Source organism: Lampris incognitus, chromosome 3 (genome assembly GCF_029633865.1).
Source record: "Lampris incognitus isolate fLamInc1 chromosome 3, fLamInc1.hap2, whole genome shotgun sequence".
Classification (NCBI taxonomy): Eukaryota; Metazoa; Chordata; class Actinopteri; order Lampriformes; family Lampridae; genus Lampris; species Lampris incognitus.
The window spans coordinates 94,464,299-94,487,104 of NC_079213.1; the positions used below are offsets into that span (position 1 = coordinate 94,464,299).

At 42.1% G+C, this 22,806-nt stretch overlaps 3 protein-coding genes across 6 annotated transcripts in view; 1 reads left to right on the forward strand and 2 right to left on the reverse strand.

Moving 5' to 3' along the window:
• The window catches only part of pip5k1ca (phosphatidylinositol-4-phosphate 5-kinase, type I, gamma a), a 62,128-nt gene extending 51,022 nt beyond the window's left edge, over positions 1-11,106 (reverse strand). The window contains 1 exon segment of the mRNA XM_056276436.1: positions 10,801-11,106. Within this exon segment, the coding sequence (XP_056132411.1) occupies positions 10,801-10,933 (133 nt within the window). The 5' untranslated portion in view covers positions 10,934-11,106.
• Positions 11,107-12,418: 1,312 nt separating this feature from the next.
• gpx4a (glutathione peroxidase 4a) lies at positions 12,419-22,702 on the reverse strand. Of its 4 annotated transcripts, none has more exons than XM_056278039.1 (7): positions 22,575-22,702; positions 15,758-15,852; positions 15,325-15,469; positions 14,523-14,674; positions 14,228-14,252; positions 14,016-14,075; positions 12,419-12,787 (listed from the first exon to the last, which is right to left on the reverse strand). In XM_056278039.1, exons 1-7 carry the CDS (start codon positions 22,596-22,598, stop codon positions 12,755-12,757), a joined length of 534 nt encoding a protein of 177 aa, XP_056134014.1. In that variant the 5' UTR covers positions 22,599-22,702; the 3' UTR covers positions 12,419-12,754. The 4 variants fall into 4 exon arrangements, with proteins under 4 accessions (XP_056134014.1, XP_056134015.1, XP_056134012.1 ...); XM_056278040.1 differs by lacking the exon at positions 22,575-22,702 and adding an exon at positions 18,357-18,507; XM_056278037.1 differs by lacking the exon at positions 22,575-22,702 and adding an exon at positions 18,209-18,327.
• Positions 19,363-22,427, forward strand: polr2eb (RNA polymerase II, I and III subunit E, b). Its single transcript, XM_056278036.1, has 8 exons — positions 19,363-19,509; positions 20,051-20,225; positions 20,485-20,600; positions 20,832-20,912; positions 21,174-21,232; positions 21,451-21,529; positions 21,993-22,065; positions 22,231-22,427. Exons 1-7 carry the CDS (start codon positions 19,453-19,455, stop codon positions 22,056-22,058), a joined length of 633 nt encoding a protein of 210 aa, XP_056134011.1. The 5' UTR covers positions 19,363-19,452; the 3' UTR covers positions 22,059-22,065; positions 22,231-22,427.
• Positions 22,703-22,806: the final 104 nt, after the last annotated feature.

Sequence of the window (22,806 nt, forward strand, 5' to 3'; positions counted from 1 at the left end):
CATGGAGACATCTGCCCGTTTCCTCACAGGATGGATGCAATGTCTGTCTATGAGTCAATATGTGGACTGAGAGCTAATATTTGAAGCTGTCAGAGTAATAAGCATGGTTTACATAAATCTGGTCTCAGCGTACACACATCAGGACAAGGCTGTAATGATAAATGGTTCTCCATTCAGGGTTTCAGTTGACATACTAAAACACTTACTACCTGGTGGGAATTTGCTATTTATCTAAAATTGGATTGATATGTTGACTGTGTACATACATGTGTGTGTGTGTGTGCGCGCCTTTTTTTGAGGGGGGGGGCAATTCTGCTCCGAAAGAAGGGGGGGGGGCATGGCAGAATAGCAGCACCCTGTTCCTTGGGCAAAGCTAAAATAAGCTGAGTCCTCAGGGGACTGAGTGCGCACACACACACATGTACACACACGCAGAATCTGTTATGCAATTTCAGTGTGTTTTCATTACCATGCTGCCAGATCAAAACTGAGCTTACTGATCTTTGCTGATCCCCACCCAAAAAAATACAGTGAAAGCTTTGAGCCAGGAGAAAAAGGTCCTTTTACGGAGAGAGGAGAGGAGAGTAGAAGATTAAAAGGCTGTAGAGGAGAAGAGGTCGACAGTGAAAGGAAAGCAAAGCAAAGAAAACTGGTTACTATACTCCTTCTGCAGAAGTAATAGGAGTGGAGTTGAGAGGACAAAAATGTTACAGTTGCTGTATTTCTATGGTTGCCATTACCTAGAGTTGCAATTTTTTTTTTTACATTCCTAAGTGTTGGCCCGTCCTGGGTATGAAGTTAAACTGCAACTGTTGGGTCATCGGCAACTAAATCGGCACCCCCACTTCAACCCTTGGATTGTTGTGAGGAGGGTGTGTGGACACCCAGCAGGACTAAAAACAAAACCTGTCAAAGGGCAGATGAGTTCCTCTGTGAACCAACGGCCATCCACCACCAGGTACTCCCCCTACTGAAACACAACGATGACTCAACTTGTTGAGGCATCAGCTGTGCTCCTACAACCTCCATAGGTTACGGAACGGATGATGATGATGATGATGATGATGATGAAGTTTTGGTAGTTGAGTCGACCGTATGAGTAACTTGGGTGGAGGCACCAACACCCAATTGCTGTCGCTGTGTTGCAAAGGGAAGCATCTCATCCCACTGGTGACTCAGTAGGAGGTAATCTGGTCTAACAAGAGACAGTGAACAGTTGCCCAGCAGCCCGTCTCACTGCTGCTCCCGTCAAACTCATTCCTAGAAGCTACAGATGAAACTCCAGCATCTCGGTTTAGCATGGCTACAGGTAAAGCCCAGTGTGGCCCAGAAGACAGTTCAAAGTTACATGATTCAGGGAGACAGAGGGACGTTGAGAACATGCCTATACGTTTGACAGATAGGTTTTGTAGCAGATTTAAATGTCATTATCCAATAAAAATGATACTACTGAGCACTTACATTGCAGTTGAACGACACCCCACTCTGGAATTCTACAACCATTCTACCCAGAGACAGCCATGTGCTCCACCTCTGCCACGATGCAGAGTGGCCTGTGTTGTTGAGTTCATTAAAGGGACAACAGGAACGCCGAGCCACACAACCGCAGCTCTGTCAACAAGGACACACCTCCGCTGGTTGTGATTTAAAGGAAAAATAAACCAGTGGTCAAAGTACAGCAATGAAGGTAATTATGACATAAACTAATGAATCATGCGAACGATGAAAATAAAGAGCTCATACAACTAAGACATTCATCAGTTTTTAAGCGAAATTTATGTTTTCATAACCACTTAAAGAACCCCCCCCCCCCCGGCTCACTGCTGTAAATGCTCTGACATCACGTTGGCTCCGCACATGGCACAAAAGCACTGGGATAGCAGGCCATTATATCAACCGTACCATTTTCCCGTGCAAGAGAACACTGTTAATCTAATTCATACTGGCTGTATTCTGACTTACTTTTCTCCATCTTCTCTGCAGGTGTCGATTTCAGCTTTAAGCTGCGAGTTGGAAAATGCCCGCCTCAGGAAACGGCGTCTCCTGGTCAGTTTTTCTGTTCGGGTAGAAACGAGTTTCCTTCTTTGTCTTAGCTACGCTAATCTCATGAAACCAGCTCCATGAGCTTAACGAGACGCAGGCCTGGCTATGGGATATTATCTCATCTGAGCCAAGTTTTCTCCAGCATAAACAAACAAGTTAATGTTTGCAAGACAATATACAGGTGAGCAATGGCACCAGGCTCTGCCCTGGTGTAATTCTATTGGAGTGATGTATGACAACAGTCCACTGGGTCTCTTTTCAAACCAGGTTTGTGCTTGAATTTCCAGACCTCTGTGATCTTGAAGAGGTGGAGGTCTGGTTGTGTCAGATTATTTCAATTTGCACGTTTTGACTTTTCCACATTGAACAGTGACACTGGTGGAGTTTCTCAGGATTGAGCCTGAATGGTGGCAAAAGGTCAAACATGGCTGAAAACTGTCCTCACAGGCTCTCAATATCCCAAGCTACCAAACAATGCATGTAATTATATTACATTTGCTATCCCTTTAATAAAATGGCAGCCACTTCCTTTACAGGGCTAGTGCAGTCGGTTCATAATTTTTTTGTGTGTGTGTGGATTTCCCCCCCCTTTTGCTCCCCAATTATACTTGTCCAATTACCCTATTTTCCAAGCCGTCCTGGTCGCTGCTCCACCCCTTCTGCCGATCCGGGGAGGGCTGCAGACCACCACATGCCTCCTCCAATACATGTGGAGTCGCCAGCCTTTTCTTTTCACCTGACAGTGAGGAGTTTCGCCAGGGGGACGTAGCGTGTGGGAGGATCACACTATTCCCCCCCCCCCCCCCAGTACCCTCTCGCCCTGAACAGGTGCCCCGACCGACCAGAGGAGGTGCTAGTGTAGCGACCAGGACACATACCCTCATCAGACTTCCCACCCGCAAACACGGCCAATTGTGTCTGAATGGACGCCCGACCAAGCCGGAGGTAACACGGGGATTCGAACTGGCGATCCCCATGTTTGTATGAAACGGAACAGACCGCTACGCTACCCGGATGCCCCATAAATGTATTTTTGAGGTAACAGCAACATGTGACTGCCATCATAGGGACAATAGTGTTTTAAGTGATGCCTCTGGTATATGGTTAGTTTTTCAACCAGCCTCACTCCATCAGGGTAGACGTATGAAGATGAACCTACTGAAAGCAACCTCTTACTCAAGAGTGAGGTTGAAATGTTTGTGGATCTAAAAAAGAAATCATCCTGTCTGCTCAGCCAAGACAAATGCCAAAATACAGACAGAGCGGCATGTTTGGTCTATGGGAAAATGACATTGCAGTAAAATAATATCAATGACAGCTTCTGTGGAGAGAGATGAAGAAAGCACTTTCTTCCTGTGCTGTAAAGCATAAGGAAATCATACATTAATGAGGGGTGAGTGTAAGATAGCTTATGTTTGACACATGATACAACCTTAACCTCAAAGCAGGAACTATAACAATCATTAGTATTTTTTCATAATGATAACGGTCGAAGGTTGGCAATGTGAACTGAATAGGATGCTGCAGGCCACATAGTCAATTAGAGTAGTAGGTGATTCGGCGTGAAATCTTCTCGGGGCTTTTGCAATCTCAGAGAGTAGATTTGTTAGGACCTGGGTCAGTGAGTTTGAGTTTGCCGACCAAGCCCACGCTGTTTAATGAATGAATGAATTTTCTCACTGCTCCAACCCATTAAACTTTCATGAACCTTACGGCAGCTCTCGATTTTCCAAGGCTTTGGATGCCATTCACTTTAAAGGCAGTCAACAGTCAGAGGGTGGCAAATAAACAACCGACTGATTTAATCAATTGAATTAACAATCAGGGTAGGAAATACAAGGTTCTTGCTGACTGCAGAAGCAGCTCCACATATTTGGGCAGTCTCCACTTGAATGTATTTTGAAAGAAATGACAGAAGCATCATGAACATCCAGAAAAGATTCAATAGCTTCTGATACACAATTGGCCTGACATCTACACAGAAAACCTAAAAAAAAGAGGCATTTAAAATAAACGGTATTTCCCTATTTAAAATATGCTTGACTTTGAATCCTAATTTACAATAATTAAAAAAAAAGGAAAAGTGTGAAATCTTAAGACTGGAAGAAAGAGAAGAATGGCTTTAAGCACCCGGACCCAACACCATCCAACCTCATACAGACCATTTCTCCTGCACGTAACTCTGTAGTCACACACATCAACTCCTCGCTTACAATGGGTGTGTTCCCCACCACATATAAGCAAGCTCGGGTCATCCTGCTGCTCAAAAAACCTACACTAAACCCAACCCAGGTTGAAAACTACAGACTGGTTTCCCTCTTACCCTTTCTTTCAAAAATACTTGAGCACATGATCTTTAACAAAGTCTCTGAATTCCTTTCTGAGAATAATCTGTATGATTCGAATCAGTCTGGCTTTAAGTGGGGGTCACTCTACCGACACTGCACTCCTGTCGGTAATAGAATCACTGCGTTTGACTAGAGGTGCTGGTCAGTCCTCAGCTTTACTGCTAGATCTGTCAGCTGCCTTTGACATGGTTAACCACCAAATCCTCCTCTCCACACTCACTGAGCTTGGTATCTCAGGATCTGCCCTCTGCTGGTTCAAGTCCTACCTCCCGGGGAGATCTTTTAGAGTATCTTGGAGGGGAGAAGTGTCCAAAACACACGGCTTATCCACAGGGGTACCTCAAGGGTCAGTGCTCGTTCTCCTCCTCTTCTCAATATACACCTCCTCACTTGGTGCAACCATCCACTCCCATGGTTTCTCATACCATTGCTATGCTGATGATACCTTGCTCTTCCTATCATTCCCACCAGATGACCTCACAGTCTCGCCAGATATCGTCAGGCCTTGCTGATATCTCTGCCTGGATGACAGAACGCCACCTTCAGCTTAAACTGTAAATTGTAAAAAGCAACCATATTTCCAAAATTTTTTGGTAGCTTTTGCTAAAGGCCCCCGACACACTGTCCAATTTTGGCTGTTTTAGGGCCATCCAAAACAGATTTTCGAGGTTGTGGTCAAAAATGTGTGTCATGATGAATGATAGTCGGCTGTCTTAGGTTGTTCAGTGTGACGGTACAGCTGACAGAGGGTTGATCCATGAAGTCGTAGGTAGGCTCCGACAAAGTCATAGTGTCAGAAAATTTGGGCCATGATCATGTACCATGAAAGAGGATACACAGATAAAAACTACGGCTATGACACCATCCAGGTGAGAGACCAATATGAGCGTGGTACAAAATGATGACATCCTAGTGCACTAACTGTGTACAGTTCAAATGTGCTGAACAGATCCAAATCCTTCCCCTCATACTTTTTGGGGGTTTCTCAAAAAACCCCCAAAACAAAACAAAAAAATGCTTGTCTCCCTCCCCCCCATGTGACCAATTTGAATGTCCCTGAGAAGCCTTTTCTTCAATGTCATAGTGCACCTCTTTGTCCAGAGATCCCTCCTCCATTGCTCTCCCTGAGGTTTCTTCCTATTTTTTTCTCCCTGTTAAAGCGTTATTTTATGGAGTTGTTCCTTATCCAATGCGAGGGTCTAAGGACAGGATGTTGTATTGTTGTAAAGCCCACTGAGGCAAATGTGTAATTTGTGATAATGGGCTATGCAAATAAAATTGACTTGACTTGACTTTATTCAACTAATCACACAATTTACTAGTAGTCTCACTTCCAATTGCACAGTCTGATAAGGTAGATAATCAAGATTTTACTTTTGATATACTAAACATACAATAAGTGTGTGTGATGGCCACAAGTCTAGCAGCTTCATTGAGCTGTTGGATGGCATTCAGACTCCAGTTTGGATCGGAAATGACAGTCTCACTCGGCAGTGAGCACAGTGACTTTTTTAATCAAACATGGCAGGGGTCTTCACCTTATTCTGCTCTCTGAAGAAATATGACAAGCCAATATGACACTGTATTCATTACGATACAAAGCTGAGACAAGCACCTCAGTGGCAGGCTGGCACCGGCAAAGCAGGTGATCATGACCCAGGTTTGACAACTGCGTGTTTCTTCACAGGTGTAAGTCATGCATGGCAAGAGAATAAAATGCAAGCCCAAAAGAGGGTTTATTCCCTTTGTACTGGTCTTTTTGTCCAACTTATTTATAGCCTCTCCCCTGTTCTCCCTCACTAATCCATCCAGGCCTCATTCAGAGAATAAAAAAACTTGGCCAGGGATAAACATTACAGTCCCACCTGGCCGCACCGTCTATTTAAATTAGCCCAGCTAGTAGCTACTGTAACACACATCCCTCACTTGCAGCCAAGGGGGAATCGCAAAGTCAGCAGTGCATTTGAAGCACATAAGTTGACATCATGGATGTTAAATAATATGATGCAATAAGACCTGGGAAAGGACCCAGAATCCCGTCAAGCTCTTTGGAATGACAGACAGGATGCAAACCAGCACAACATGCCAGCCTAAGTGGCATGCACGACCAGATTCAGAGAGAGCAAGAGAGAGAGAGAGAGAGAGAGAGAGAGAGAGAGAGAGAGAGAGAGAGAGAGAGAGAGAGAGAGAGAGAGAGAGAGAGAGAGAGAGAGAGAGAGAGAGAGAGAGAGAGAGAGAGAGAGAGAGAGAGAGAGAGAGAGAGAGAGAGAGAGAGAGAGAGAGAGAGAGAGAGAGAGAGAGAGAGAGAAAGAGAGAGATGAATAGAAAGCATGCACGACAGAGACAAGAGGGAAGCAGATGGATTGATGGTAAATTACGCAGCAGGCAGCCCCCATTGTGCCTACGTCAGCAGTTCCGACAGCCCTCGCCTTGACCAGAGAACATGGAGAGAAAGAGAAATGAGGAGTGAGGAATAGTGACGACCGAGTCGCTGTGCCCAAGGAATCACTCACAGGGCAGAGAAGAGGGGATGAGCTTCAGCTCAGGAGCAAAGAGAGGACAGGAGAGGAAAGGAAAGGAAGAGGGGTTAGAAAATAAGACTGCACACAGCTTTGAGGATGAGAGGAGGCAATTATGGCTGAGGAGAGACGATAAGTGAGATTAATTCTGTCAGGCCGACAGGACACTATCCACTGATGTACAGGGTGATAATATGCCTGCCTGAGGGCTCCCACACGCTGTGCGACTTTGACTCTTTATTGTATGTCACATTGTACGATGGGAAAAAGGTAAAGTCTCGATACATTCCCCTTGTCAGATTGTACGAGATGAAGTGAGTCTACTCTCACATTGTGTGACTGGTTCGATGGCACAGACTCGGGGACATTAAAATGGTCTTGCAGAAAAAAGAAAAGCATGCAGTTGCATTAATGATGGCAATTTGTTTGCCTTGAGAACCCCCCCCCCCCACCACCACCACCAGTGGTGTTAACCTGATTGTGATGCTTGGTGCAGATGTCTAAAAAACACTGCTTTATTAGTACCTGTTCTGATTTCAGGGTTCTTGCTCATTTTCAATCTTACAATTCCAGATTTTTTTCCAGATACGGAAGGAGATACACTACCTTTCCCTTATACTTATCAGTCATGATTTACAAACGTGGCTGGTAGTGCTGTATTGTGTATTAACTAATGGTGCAGTGTTATTCTATTTTCAGCACTTCGTAACTTGGTGGAAAAAAGTGCTTTACAAATAAAGTTATTATTATTATTAATGATATCTGTTGAACTGCTGGGCACTTAGACTCATGAGACTATGAGACAATTGATTCAATCATGAAACTGTAAGAGCACTTCAGTAAGGATAATGTCATTTTTTCTCTAACCAAAATATTAAAAAACCTTTTCAGCCAGTCTGCCTTATGAGGAAATAAGCTGGAAAATTCAGACAAAATTCAGATGAAATTTATTGTCCAAAGAAAAAGCCTGTCGACACCATCGGCGCATAACTAATGCATCACCGTGTCAGCAGAATTTTGTAATCTGTAACCTGTATCTGTCTGAAAAACATCAAGATGTCTAGCCTACAATTATAAAAACACAGAGTGTGATGTTACGCTTCAGTGTGTTCAAAGGGGATGAGAGACAGCAGGTACTTCAGTGGTTTAATCAAATGGACCATTTCCCATGACAGATGTCTTGCTGAGTGAAGTCCATAAGAGCCCCTGATACACCGTGTGAAATTGTGAAAAAAGCATAAAAAAAACTATACAAAATAATATAAAATAATGTAAAACGTAATAAACAAGAGGTTTCGGACAGGCAAATGCCATATTTGTGTGATTTAGACAAGAAAAAATTGTGTACAACACCTGCGGTAAGCAGCAACAATGAGGCAGAGGCTGTGCACCACAGCTGTCATTTCATTGGGCAAAGACGTGCAGAAGCAAACTGATGACTTGAGTGTGACAAAACGACAATGAACACTTCCACTTGAAATAGACAATGCTGACCCTGGGTGATGACAAATTCTAGATAGTTTTAAAACGCTACCCATTCAAGACTCTCCAATGACTGATAGTGCAATGGAAGTGTGGAGAGTGTGAAACACACCTACCCCTACTTGCAGCGCTGCTTATCACACAAGCCAGCTTAACCCCACAAAGCTCCCCATCAGAGGAGGCACAAACAACAATAACAAGGGGCAAATGAAAGTCTTGGACATGAGACACTACAATCTATATTCTCAGTTCAGACATGGCTGCACTGTGTGAAGCCAAGATAGCTGCCCACATCTAGGAATAGACTGATGAAACTGTCCGACATTAAATGGTATGCCACATTGCGCTGTCAGGTAGAATGATTTCACCCAGTGACATTGTCTAGTCTACTATCACCATGGAGTTTTGAAGTTTTATCATAGTTAAAGAAAGACACACGGGCCATGATGTGCACCCTAAAAGGAGATGGGAAAAATTAGTCATTTTACAAGATAGAGGAAATGCTAAAAGAGACAAAAGCATGCTGGATACAGAGCCATACAATTGTATCTCCTTGACTCTTGAGGCACAAAACCTTGACATTTTAACAAAGTTAAAGTTTGACTGAGATCATTGACTGTTTAGCTCTATTCTCAAATTCATAATTTAGGAATCAGTCAAATGTCTTTTTTTTTCTTCCATATCTGTCCAATGCAGAAACCAACACTTGCATTTTTTTCTTGCCAGGTCAGCCAGTACAGGAAAACAGGGTGACAGCAGGAAGAAATTCTGTGTGCACAATTTCTTATGGGAGGTGCTGAGGGATAGAAGAATATGAATCCAGGAAGCCATCTCTCTGAACCAGGTCATTAAAAGTAATTTACTCGTCTACCCGTTTGGAATGAGACTGAGTGTGTTTCTGTACGGAAGCACAGCTGTTATACCATGTTATACATGTTATACCACAGACATTTTTCTTTCTTTCCTCTGTAACATGACATTTTGCTGATCTGCAAAGCCTGTCTATGTCAAGTCACTCTATAAGGTCGTACAAGGCTGAACAAACGGGTAAATATAGACCGTCTTTCAACAGATAAACTGAAAACAGAAAGCCCACAAAAGCCACCTCTATGCTAAAGCCTTTATTTGCATGACACATAACGGTGCAATGCACATGCTTGCACTTGTGAAATAACCTACAGTGCAGATGACACCCATCCACTAGCTGGCAGGGGAAAAGGCTCTGGCACCCAAAGGCATTTTAATGTTCACGTTCTGACGCAGCTGAGCTCAACTACTGTTCTTCATTAAGACCGTACTGAGAATCATGAGGCTATTTTGACCGAAAGCATTGGCTCTCCAGCTTGGCCGCGCATGTGAGAGTCTGTGGCTTTCTCACCGGAGACCTTATAGACTCCCTCAACCATGACGTTCAGTTCAGGGAGAGCAGTTAAATAGCACACGGCTGACAGCTGGCCCACTCACCAGCCCCTACGCGCATGCACATATAAAAAGACAGGACACCCATGGACATGCAAACCACACACCACTGGCATCTCCTCACTTGACATTATAACCCAACATGTCAGCACATAAACAATTGTAATATGTATTAGAAATTAGCAAATAAACACAATGCAGGAAGAAGATGCAAAATGGACAGCGAGGCAATAATTCAGACACTCAGTGCATGCATTTGGGTTCAGTTCACAGTGGGCACAGTAAAAGGAGGATACCTAAATCATACCCTAAACATCTGGTTTAATTTATATCATGCATAAAGCGTAGCCTTATAAAGACAATAGCAACAAAACTAGTTTTTAAAGTAAACTAGCCAATCAATCAATAGCCTAACTAGGTTGTAACTAGTTATTATTTAGAAGCTCCATGGTTAGTAACAGATGGACTTTTGACAATATCCACTACTTCTGATTTCTTTTATTTGAGGATTTGAACAGTGCAGAGGGTGAACTCTCCTCCACACCAGGGCTCATTGCTGCAGCACACGCACGTCGCAGGTGGCGCTAGCAGGCTCCGCTCAGCATCCTCTCCCGCTAACGTCACCTCGCCACATCCAACGCCACGGTCATGAACCGCAGGCAGGGGACTCGGAGCTCCCCTTTACGTTAGTTAACTACGCCAGATACAGAAGAGACGAGTCATTTCCTAGCCTCTGCTTTTACCGTACGCCTTTAAGTGGCCGCCACATACCACACCATCCCCAACGCCACCTGCCTCTTTCACCCATCCAGGCTAAATTAGCTAGTCTAGCTACTAGCTTGCTAGCAAGGATGAGTCTGGACTCTCGTGAGCCACAGTCAACAGTACGACTGCGTACACGGATGGTACTGATGTACGATTCATGAGGGTTTTAACCATTTAAAGGCGTATGTGCGTGTGTATATGTGTGTTGGATCGGAAATAAGTACCCATGTCTCCGGCGTCCATCCCGTAGCTGACTCCGATGACAGTGTCCGCATCCTCAGATGCTGTGGCCCCAGACGACAGACTCCCGTCCCTGGCCTCTGACAGCCCAACCGCTCCCTCGGCTGCTGCCTCCATTCGGACTCCCAGAGAAACGGGGCGAGCCCGGCAGTAAAGCGAACGAAGGCTTCGCGGGTCGTGTGAACAACGCGGGTGTGAGACTGGGTGAGGAATTGCCGTCTTTAATCCGCTACGGTTCCCTCATCCGTGCGGTTGGATCAAGCCCTGACGGGTGCCGCTTGCTCCGCTCCTCCCGGGTCGACCACTGCACTGCACTTGCTGCCGCTATAGGCGGACAAGGCGGCTCGGTTATATATCGGCCTTTCTGGCGCCCCCAGACGGACGGCTGGGTGTAATTTAATCCACTCATTACATTTAATCCACGTCCTCCGGTCTGAATCTGAGCCAGACTCAATTAAAAAAAAAAGAAAAAAAGACAATGTTAAGTGTAGCTGATACTAATATCATATTGATGTATCCGCATTTGTTTTCGAACGCCACTGACTGTGATTGCACTTACAAATCTTTATAGATGGTGACTAAAACCCGACTATATGCGGTTGCCAGCTCCTTACACAGAGCAGAGAATATTCATTACAGAAAGAAGCCAATTACCGCATTCCTATTTATCTGATCCCAGGGGTTACTTTGCTATAGACTGCTCTACTTTCACCCAAATCCAAAAAGCAGATGTGGTCTAACATAGTATGGTTTACTGACAGTTGAATGTGTTTCTTGGGTGGAAAAAAAAAACCAAACACGATAGGCACATTCTTGTCAGCAGTACAAAACAGATTAATAGCCTGAAAAGTTTTATATAATCTGAAGCTATTAAAGTGACCCTTGAAAGGACATACATTTTGACTTGTTCTGGTATTCAATCACACCAATGTTAAAAAACAGATTTCTCCTAATAACATTCTCAGTAAACACTGTATATATCACATATAATAAATATACACATAATATATATCACATGTAATAAATATACATGTGATATATATCACATGTAATAAATATCCACAACTGCAAGGGTCTCTTACATGCATTTTGCCCTGGGTGGGTGAAGGAGTCAATTGTCTGTGCTGCTAGCTCCTGATGTTGATAATACAATCACAGTACCTCATGCTACTGTGTTGTCAACTTTGTCAACCGAAATTGTTAGTTTGAATGGTTGATAAAATATCAGATCTGACAGTATTATGTGTAATATTCGTTTTGGATATATGAAATGATATTTCGGACTCCTAATTACAGCTGTCATGAATGTTTAAGTGCCCTGTGTTCCTGTGTCCAACAGACAGCAGTGGAATTCATTCTAGCAGACAACAGAAAAAGCTCGCGAGTGTAATTGACAACATTGATGAGTTATTTCTTGACAATTTTTAGCAAATAGAACCTGAATTTTCCATTAAGATAAAATCTGGCACTTTGACATTCATCAGACAGAATGAATCGATCAATATCCCTTTAAAAAAAAGTCACACCAAAACACCAAAGGTCTGTCTAATCTCATGCACAGAAATGTTAGCGTTGCTAAAAAACACGACATACAAAGGCAAATTGTTAGATTTTTAACAAAATCTCAATGGCTTTTATTAATAAAATTATGCTACTACTGTGTCAGTTATGGACTTTAAGGAAGGTTTTAAGACTCCCTCCTCTTTCTCTAGTGTATCAACTGAACGAAACGTCAGGATCCTCCGAGGAGGTTTGCACGCCTTTCTCATCAGGTCTGTCCTGTCCGCCTGGCGGGTTTACAGACAGACCGTCACTGGTCTGGGATGGACCCAACGTCATCCAGCAATACTTGAAGAGGTGTAGGAGGAAGGGAAATGGTGATGGGAGAGATGGATGCGGAGAGTATTGGTAAGTAGCCATCAGTCGGTCATTATGGAATTAAAGATATTTTGGAAGATCCTTCTCCACCACCTGAGAAGAAAGAAAGAAAAAGTAGCGACTGAGATTCATTGCATCCATAATTGAATGTAAATGGTTAAGTGGGATGGCACACCAACGACAATTCCAAATCTTTCTCAAATCAATTCATCTGGCCAATTTCTTTTTTTCTTTTTAGTTTTTCTCCCCAATTGTATTTGGCAAATTACCCCATTTTCCAAACCGTCCTGGTCGCTGCTCCACCCCCTCTGCTGATCCGGGGAGGGCTGCAGACTACCACGTGCCTCCTCCGATACATGTGGAGTCCCCAGCTGCTTTTTTTCACCTGACAGTGAGGAGTTTTACCAGGGGGACGTAGCGTATGGGAGGATCATGCTATTCCCCCCAGTTCCCCCTCCCCCTGAACAGGTGCCCCGACCGACCAGAGGAGGCGCTAGTGCAGTGACCAGGACACATACCCACATCCGGCTTACCACCCGCAGACACGGCCAATTGTGTTTGTAGGGACATGCGACCAAGCCGGTGGTAACACAGGGATTCGAACCGATCAGCCTCGTGTTGGTAGGCAACGGCATAGACCACTACACTACCCGGACGCCCCCGAATGTAAATGGTTAAGTGGGATGGCACAGAAACGACAATTCCAAATCTCTCAATTCAATTCAGCTGGCCAATTTCAAGAGAGTGAAACCAGTGACCATAGATTCTTGGCCTGTATTAAAAGTGCTATGCATCATTCTACTTGAATCATAACATCTATCACTCAGCAATGTGATTAACAACAAATCAAAGCGGCAAGACTAACGAATTCAGTTAGAAAGGCAGTGGATACAAAACCCGTTTGCCAACATCTGTCATTTTGGAATGCCTTCCATAGATATTGTTTGCTGCGATCGCTACAATTGTTTGCTAAGGATTGCCAGTGCACGTCCAGTCTTCTGCACGTTAAAGAATAACAAACACAGACTTAGCTGGCCTGACTTCTGTGAAATATGAAGTGGGAAGCTATGAGTTGATTACTTTGCTTCAATCAATGTCATTCAACAGCCCCTGACAATATTTACTATTCATATTATCCTTCAGTAGAGCAGAAACATTACACGTAGCACCGTTAATTACTGATAATAGGAGATAACATGTTCCATGGCTCTCTTATATGGCAATAGCACTTGAATAGCAAGATTGAAGTATGGTATCACATGGTAGCATGAGAGCACATAATGGAAAGCATATTGTAAAATGAGAGACATTTTCAACGTACACTGGGATCATCCAAGGGTCCATATCTCTTCACCACCTGCCCCTCTCTGTTGATCAGAAACTACAGGGAAAAAAGGAAAAGGAAAATGACAACAGTGCAACGCAATGAGCAAAACCATTTAATGGTTAAGGCTGTTGTAAACATCGCTTTTACAGTTTTACAGTGGGTGTGACCAGTAGGTCCACATCAAGTGATAACTGATGTTGTGTTACCTTGGTGAAATTCCACTTGATGCTACTGCAGGGGTGAAAACAGTACATGTTAGAACACAATAATAACCACTTTATTGTGTAAATGATTCATATGTTGGCCAACATTGTATTAGAAATGCAAGCAAAAAAATATTTAACAGTATGTTGTTCATTATGATAATTCAGGAACACATATGTTAACTGTTGGGATGCACCATATCATTTGATCAGATTCATGCATGATCAGTTGCATGCTCCATTCATCTTTGCCAGTGTTCAGTCAATGACTGGAGTCACTGGACCATTTACTACTTACTTTCCCATGAAGCCTCTCCCATTGGGCTGATCCTTCAGCCACTTCCACAAGGGATGGGCATTGTCCCCATTGACGTTGATCTTGCTGAACAAATCGAAATGTGCATTGTAGGAATTGGCAAACTGCTTAATTTGAGATTCGCTGCCAGGTTCCTTAGAGTGAAACACAGGAGACACGATGTTAGCCATCAGTCAGACCCTGAGCTCATTTGGGCATCGTTGTTCGACGCTATTCAGTGAACTAATTTCTTCGCAACCCTTCGTAAAAAAGGATGCTTGCATGCTTACAAAGTCTTAAACTTTAAAAACAGGAAACATTTCACTCCAAAATGAGTAGTCCACCATTTGAAAATGCGCCACCTCTGATGAAATAGTTGCTGGTGTTAAAGTGTCTGAAAGTAATTTATGTTAGTAGTTACTAACTTGAGTTATGAGCCCTCAATTTATCAAAAAGTTAGTTTGTAGGGGTTTTTTTTCTCTCTAAATATTGAATATCAACATAAGGTAATTTACCTTTTTGTTCATAATAAACTAGTAGCCCCTCTGGAATAAATCATTCATATCAATGTAGTTATTAGATTAAAAACAAGCTGCCTGATGTCATGTTGAATATGTTTTGAAATTTGCCTGTTTGGGGTTCAGATTTAGTGGGGAATGAGTAAAAAATTCTAGATAATATTTGAATAGGGTCCTCCGATGAAGGGATTTAAATGTACACTATGGAGCCATTCACTGTACATCACTGTGTGTAAGAGGCCTAGTGTTCATTAGTTTAAATGTAAATGCAGATTTAGATCGCCTACCTGGTTCCCAAACTGGTTGGAAGGGAAGGCCAGGATGCTTAAACCTCTCTCAGAGTACTTGGCGTGCATTTCAGCAAACTGAGAGTAGTTTACTGGGGTTTTGCCTCATTTGGAGGCAACGTTGGTCATGATGACAACATTCCCCCTGCAAGTGCAAAGAGACACATACATCATGCGATAATGATCGACGGATTTATACTACAATGTTGAAAACTAGAAAAATTAATTATAGAAACTTCAGTATTCAGGAAAAGTACTCCTGAAACTATACCGTTAATTAGTGCCATATATTGCGAAATGCACTGATCTGACATAGAGCAGCCATCTCGCACATACAGTACCATCTATGTAATAGGTATCTCATTATTTACTATAAATTGTGACCTTAATGGTGTGTGAGGCTTCACGAAAACTCCTATCACACTAATAATACCTGTATTTGTCTAGGGACACCACATTGCCATCAATATCGGTGGCTGAGAAGTCATAAATAGATGTGGCCCTCTGCCAATCCTCTGTTGGGGTTGACTGCAAGGGGGACAGAGATGAGGGGTAAGGGTACAGGATGAAAGGAATGAGGAGAGATCAGAGACAAAAAAAAAAAAGTTGGTGGGACCTTCTCAGTTAATGCTATATGATTGTGTCTCTAGCTAGACAAATGCCAATGTCCGCATACTTTCTGGTGTGCAAATACCTTGGAGAAGATGAGATACTAGCAAAGTACTGCTGCAATTTCTTTCTGATAGTCATAGAGAACAAGCATTCAGTGTGATAGATCGTCCTGAAAACAATTCCAGTGCTTTATCTTCACTAAATTGCAGTCACAGAATGGTAACTTAGAAAAAAAGTGTCTATTAGAATCGAAGACAACTAGCTAAACCTAGAAAGAAATTACATGTTGTATGTCCAATACCTCCACCACCCCCTCCACAACAAATAATTCACTTAGAGAAAACAAGCCAAACACCAAAAGAGAAAAAATAGCATTACACCAAATATAACCTCATACTGTTATCAAATATTTGCAAAATTTTAATCTTAATTGGCCTTACCATAGCCTGCAGCAGGACAGAAAAAAGGACAGTGGATCCCAACAAATGCATGACTGCCTTTCAGTAAGATCCACTGAGAAGGCAGAAAGCAAATATTTCTCTAAAGCTTTGATTGATTCCACCAAAACCCTTGCCGTTGGACCGTCCTCCTATAGCTGACAAGGCCACGGGGCTATGATGTAAACTTCGTGTCTTTAAGTATGGAGTGCAAGTGATCATTAACAGGACTGATAGGATGTGATTCTCTAATAGGTCTCTTTTCTGCTGACTAACAATGGTCACTGCAGTTGCGTGTTCACTGTGGTCCACAGTCCACATGATTTCAGTGAACTAATTAACTAGCATAAGGATATTGTTAAATCCGTCTGTATGCAAGAGAGCTTTGGGATCCATGTGGTCAGGACAAAGGTAAAACAATGACACAAATTACACAAAACTAGTTACATAATGAACCTCTGTTGCAACAGTATTTGGAGGAGACGGAAAAGCTTATATCAGTCTTGACACTTGGAAGTGTATAAAACCTGCAGAACCCAACTGGCTACATTTGCTGAGAAAATATGAAGTTTCATTTCCCAAAAAATTTTCAGGGGATAATCATTGCAATCTGTCAGTGCTTGAAGAAATTAAAACAAATAATAATAATAATTCACAAGCTCATTAAGCTTGTCTTTGCAGCGAAATCTTTCTAAACGTAGGCTGCAGTAGTCTGCATGGCTGCGCAGTTGACTTTCCTTCTACAGAGTGCCATGTCATCTCCTCATGGCAAATTTGATAGGGGGGGACACAACATCTCAGTAGTGTCAAGTTGAACCTTACACAACAGGGTTTGTGTTTTGGCAACAAATCTGACGCGGGAAGAATCAATTCTGGCAAATCTCTGCACACCGTACAGTTTGGGCCCGCCATTGGGCAACTATGCCCTGGCTAGGTATTGTAGCGAATTCGGGGGGCAGTCCGGGAACCGCCACAGCCGGGACGCGAACCCGTATCTCCCACTCCGCAAGCGACAACGTTAACCAGTCGACTAAAGGGTCCAACCCGTTAGTCAAGGACCAACGTGTCTACTTATCCAGTCGACTAAAGGGTCCGACCCGTTAGTCAAGGCCCAACGTGTCTACTTATCCATGCACGTTACAGTATGATATTTTGATGAAGGACGGTGTAAACTGTAAACCACTGCGGAGAAATACATAGTTATACAACATTTGTAGTGGCCAAACTTGTCAGGCAGGACCAGAGAGCCAGAACTCACCCAGAGTTTCGTACACATTCAACTTGACACGTCAACCTGTTATGATAGTAGAGTAAACTACATGCTGGTTCAGTAAGATAAATTACCAACAATTATAATGAAAAGGACATTAGTGAATAAATCATAAGAGATAACATGCAAATACTTAGATGAGGTATAGGCCTGTTCAAAGTTTGTAATGCAGCCTGCCATTGTGTTTTACAATCAGATTAAGCCTATCTACTGACAGCAGCGGTCAACGGAAGTCAAGTTTGACTGAGCTTCACTGTCGTGTCACATACATGCAGTATCAACCCGCATTAGCCATGCGTTGTGCACTTTTGAGAAAACCAATGCTTCCCCCCTCCACAAATTAGTAATGTAGCCCTTCAAAAGTAGCATTTTACCACGCTTGTATTCTCTCTCGTTTAGGCTGTAGATGACATAACCCATAATTTCACTCATACACCACAATACATACGGATGTACTGACAAGCGTCTGAACCGCCCAACGCATATATACATGCAGGATATATAGGTACATATGTGCTGCCCAGTAAAATTACGTTAGCGTTGTAGAAAAAACATAGTACAATACCATCGCCAATATTGCTCCACTGCTCGCCAGAGCCCCAAATATTAATAATCGATAAAGTGGCCTCATTTTGCCATCACATGCTGCGATGGTTGCGTTGATTTTAAGCACCGCCCTGCAGTTTGTTATGAAAGGAAGCGACTCCACGTACCTTCACTCGGAAACAACGTGACGACTCACTACTGCCTGACTCAAACTCTAAACGTAAACACTACCTCATCTTAACCCTTCATTTAACCACTACCTCAACTTAACCCTACACTTAACCACTGTAGCTAGTGCCATGAACGAGTCAGGGTATATAAACAACCCTTATCAGCTGCATATGCCGCTCACTAAGATACGTGAACCGGCTGTGCTCGATGGTCACATGGTTTCCGAGAGAATGTTGCCGGAGAGTCTCGCTCTCAAGGCACACTGTAGGACGCAACTCTCAGTCCACAGGAATTGAATCAAGTGCAACTGGAATTTTCTCTTGCGGTGCAGTTCTGAAATTGACAAAATCCCCATTACACTGGATAATTTTAATAAAGTAATTTTTTGGTAGATTATATGCAAATACGCGTTTCTCCACATAGATATCTAACTAGGAATAATCAAGATAGGCGAACAAACGTGTTTTTCAAAAGAAATTATATGGAAACGGAATTTTTAATGTCGAAACAAGTACTGAAGAAAAGGATCAGTTGCGCAATCATTGAATTTCTGAATAAACAGGACAGGACAAAAATATAATTGTTTTAATGCGACAGCCTATAGGACGTCGTGGTTATCTGTGGAAACACTGGTTAGTATTTGTAATATATGATGTGGTGGAGTATTCAACCCTGAAATTTTATGTGGGCACATTATAAAAATGCAAATTATAAGTCTATGCATCGAACCATTTGCTTCAGCTCCAAAAATGTGCAGGAAATCCAAAACATGAATTTAAAATCTCTTTGAATATAACTAGGAAATAACGTGTTACCAACAGATAACAAACATGAAACAATAGCAACAAACAGTGATCAACTGCGAATTTTTGAAATCGGAAAATAACAGAACACTAAACATTTTGTTTTACAGTACTAATGGAGGTAGTGTCGGTAAAACTCCGCGAGGCTGCGCCGAGGCTTTGTTGAACAACGTCATCAACATTCGCCAGTAGATGAAAACGTGCGTCGCATCGGCAGGACCGGAGGAAGAGCTGGTATAATAAAAATCAAATCTAATAAACACCGTCTCACGCAAACAGTTAAGACGAGATGGACGACGAAGAAGAAACATACAGGCTATGGAAAATTCGTAAAACTATCATGCAGGTAGGGTTAGATCGTACTATTTATGACATAATCCAATACTAACTCCTGCTCGTTTAGCTTTTTTTTTTAAAAATTATGTAGCGAGAGTAGTCGGGAATCGAACCTGCGTTCCCCGCACCACTCGTATACTCGTGTACTAGTACTCGTGTGTACTCGCACTTAGCTCGTTTAGCTAAAGCCGCGGCTCCGTTTTGTCCTATTCAGTCTGCTGGGGGTTTGTTACATTTCCCAAATGGGAAGTCTGTTAGTTTACTGGCTTGCTGACAAGATGTTTGTTGGAGTTACATATGGTAGATGTTTTTGCGAAATATCAAGAACTGACGATCCTTATTAATTTTAAACGTTTAGGTTTTCAGGGTATGTCCCTGTGTGGTGTTTCTGGTGGGCTTGATGCACAAGGACGTTTAAATGTTTTATTCGTACTGGTATAATGTTTTGCTACCCATCTACCTGGTTATGTCTCGCCTGCCCTTTTATGGTTTGGTTTGATTTACCCCATATCTTTACAAGCATCTTATTGGCTTTCTTTCCTCGCTATCAGCTGTGCCATGACAGAGGCTACTTAGTTACCCAGGACGAGTTGGACCAAACTCTTGATGAGTTCAAGAGTCAGTTTGGAGACAAGCCTAGTGAAGGTCGCCCCAGGCGGACAGACCTCACTGTGCTTGTTGCACACAATGATGACCCCACTGACCAGATGTTTGTTTTCTTTCCTGGTAAGCTTGTATTCAATTCTAGATGTCAGAGAGCAACCACACAACTTTAAAGCTGGCTAGCTACACATATTTTCAAACCTATCAAACAAGCAAAATGATCAAGAATATTTGAAATTAGAAATGTGGTAGCTTTATTAATAAAAAAGTAACAATAGAAAGTTAAATAATTCACATCATCAATCCCAGCCAGCAGCCGATTTTTGACACAAGCACATCTTGGCAATATGTTAAAGCCATTCTTTTTCTGTTTGTTCATCAGAGGAGCCGAAGGTTGGAATCAAGACTATCAAGATGTACTGTCAGAGGATGCAGGAAGAAAACATCACAAGGGCCATTATTGTTGTTCAGATGGGCATGACACCATCAGCCAAACAAGTAAAAGATTAGTGACAGAATTTGCTTAGACTTTATATTCTACTAATTAAGTCTACCCACTGAAGTCTGTTGTGTTAAAGGGAAAGCTGTTTGGATGTTTATATGCATCTTATACTAATGTTTTTATATACTATATTCACTGTGTTTCAAATGTCCTGTATGTTGCTGTCTACACACATCCCTCTATTCATGTGTCTATGTTTCTTTTCTTATTTTTTTTTCAATAATCAGTCTCTAGTTGACATGGCTCCTAAATACATTCTGGAGCAGTTTCTACAACAGGAGCTGCTCATCAACATTACTGAACATGAGGTGAACAACTGATTATTTAGCCTGCTATTTGTCAGTGCTTTTACAAGAATATTGCACAAAAACATATAATCAAATCAAATCAAATCAGTTTTATTTGTATAGCCCAATATTACAAATTTGCCTCAGTGGGCTTAACAGCAACACAACATACTGTCCTTAGACCCTCTCATCGGATAAGGAAAATATAATCTGATTCAAGTTTTGTGCTGAGGCACAGACATTAGGGTTCTAGTACTGAAGCATTCCTTCTTTGTGTTTCAGCTTGTCCCAGAACACATGGTCATGACCAAAGAGGAGGTGACCGAGCTTTTGGCAAGATAGTATCCTTTCAGACCACACAGTGTTTGTTGAAAATCTGATCAAGGAGTAGAAAAGAATTTGCGTCTTTATCAATCTAAGCAATTATAACCCCCATTTTGGGATAACGCATTACATGAAAATCTTGATTCAGCTGGTTTAAAAGAGTATGTAGTATTTCTTGATATTTAACTGTGTTAAAAAAGTTATTAACATTAATCCCTTTACATTAATATCTAAGTAAACTAAAGGAGAGTCAGCTGCCAAGGATCCAGGCTGGGGACCCTGTGGCTCGTTACTTTGGCCTGAAAAGAGGACAGGTAAACACATCATGTTACTCTTCCTCTCTCTTTTGTGTTGCATTTGAAGGTGTGCAGTTCAGATATCTGGTTAAAGTGAATACAGAACACTAAAGCATTTTTTTTCCTTCTTGGGAACTTGTACTTGATGACAACTGAGCAGTGTTATTAAGCATTATGAAACAGACAAGTTATTTGCAAGTATTTCATATGTAATCTTGTAACCTTACGTAGCAGTGCTCTGGTGGCCAGCTCTTATTTTCCCTGTTAAAGTCGGTCCTCTATATTTGGATTTTACACCTCACACAGCTTTTAACAGTAGAGATTTGCTTGTTAACCATCCTCAGGGGACTGCTATGTGCTGGAAAAATTCCAGTTAAGAGAATAGCTGAACATTGAGCTTGATCTTGACAGAACAATTGAAACTAAATTAATGAAAAAGTTTTCCCCATGATAAAAGTATTTGTTTGCCTTACTATATCAGGTAGTAAAGATCATCAGACCTAGTGAGACTGCTGGGCGGTACATAACATACAGACTGGTCCAGTGACAGCAAAGTAAGCTTTACAGAAGCATTTATTCTACATGTTTTGGATGTTTACTGGAGAATATTTCCATTACATGAAAAAAATCTTAAATTTTTCATTGCCAATTTAGATTTGTTGTCCGCTAAAGGCAACCAATTTAAACTGCATGCTACTCTTTTATCCATTCTTCCATAGCAAGCTCAGATGAGGTATTAAAGGAACCCGAAGATCTTACCTGTTTCGTCACCTGCCCATGGATTGTTTCTCCTATTGATCGTGCCCCCTCCCCCTTTAGTTCTTTGTCAGTTTTCTTATGCAATTACTTGTTTTGTAAAATAAAGTCTTAAACCTGAATTTAATATCGTCAGGTATTGTTGTCACTAGGTGTTAGAGTTCACATCACAATATCTTAGTTTCAATACTTTTATATGCATACTTAAATTGGAGCATATTTTGCCTACATTTATGGATCTCTTAACACATTAAACTGCTACACTGTATATCCAAGTCACATATTATCCCATTAATAAGATGCCTACCTTCTTTTTCCTGTGGAAAGCCATGCTGTGGTTGCTTTACTTAGAAACTTTATGGTCCTCAAAATGAATTTTCCTATATTCAAAGTAGCAAGTAACATCATTTGTATTGCCTGAACTTTATGCAGCATGCATGAAAATTACCTTGTGGATATCTAATGGAGAAGAAATTCATGTAGGTGGATCATATTCACTTCCTACTCACAGAGTCATCCAGTTTCTCATTTTAGTTTCG

What these genes read in the sequence shown, in the direction of transcription:
- gpx4a (XM_056278040.1), bottom strand. Translation starts at nt 15,393, where the DNA reads ATGCACGCCAAGTACTCTGAGAGAGGTTTAAGCATCCTGGCCTTCCCT. An exon ending in CCAACCAGTTTGGGAACCAG is followed by an intron (nt 14,675 to 15,324) that starts GTAGGCGATCTA and finishes TTTCACTCTAAG; the next exon opens with GAACCTGGCAGCGAATCTCA. An exon ending in GACCCTTGGATGATCCCAGT is followed by an intron (nt 12,788 to 14,015) that starts GTACGTTGAAAA and finishes CTTTCTTCTCAG; the next exon opens with GTGGTGGAGAAGGATCTTCC.
- polr2eb (XM_056278036.1), top strand. Translation starts at nt 19,453, where the DNA reads ATGGACGACGAAGAAGAAACATACAGGCTATGGAAAATTCGTAAAACT. An exon ending in ACCGAGCTTTTGGCAAGATA is followed by an intron (nt 21,233 to 21,450) that starts GTATCCTTTCAG and finishes TTAATATCTAAG; the next exon opens with TAAACTAAAGGAGAGTCAGC. An exon ending in TTGGCCTGAAAAGAGGACAG is followed by an intron (nt 21,530 to 21,992) that starts GTAAACACATCA and finishes TTACTATATCAG; the next exon opens with GTAGTAAAGATCATCAGACC.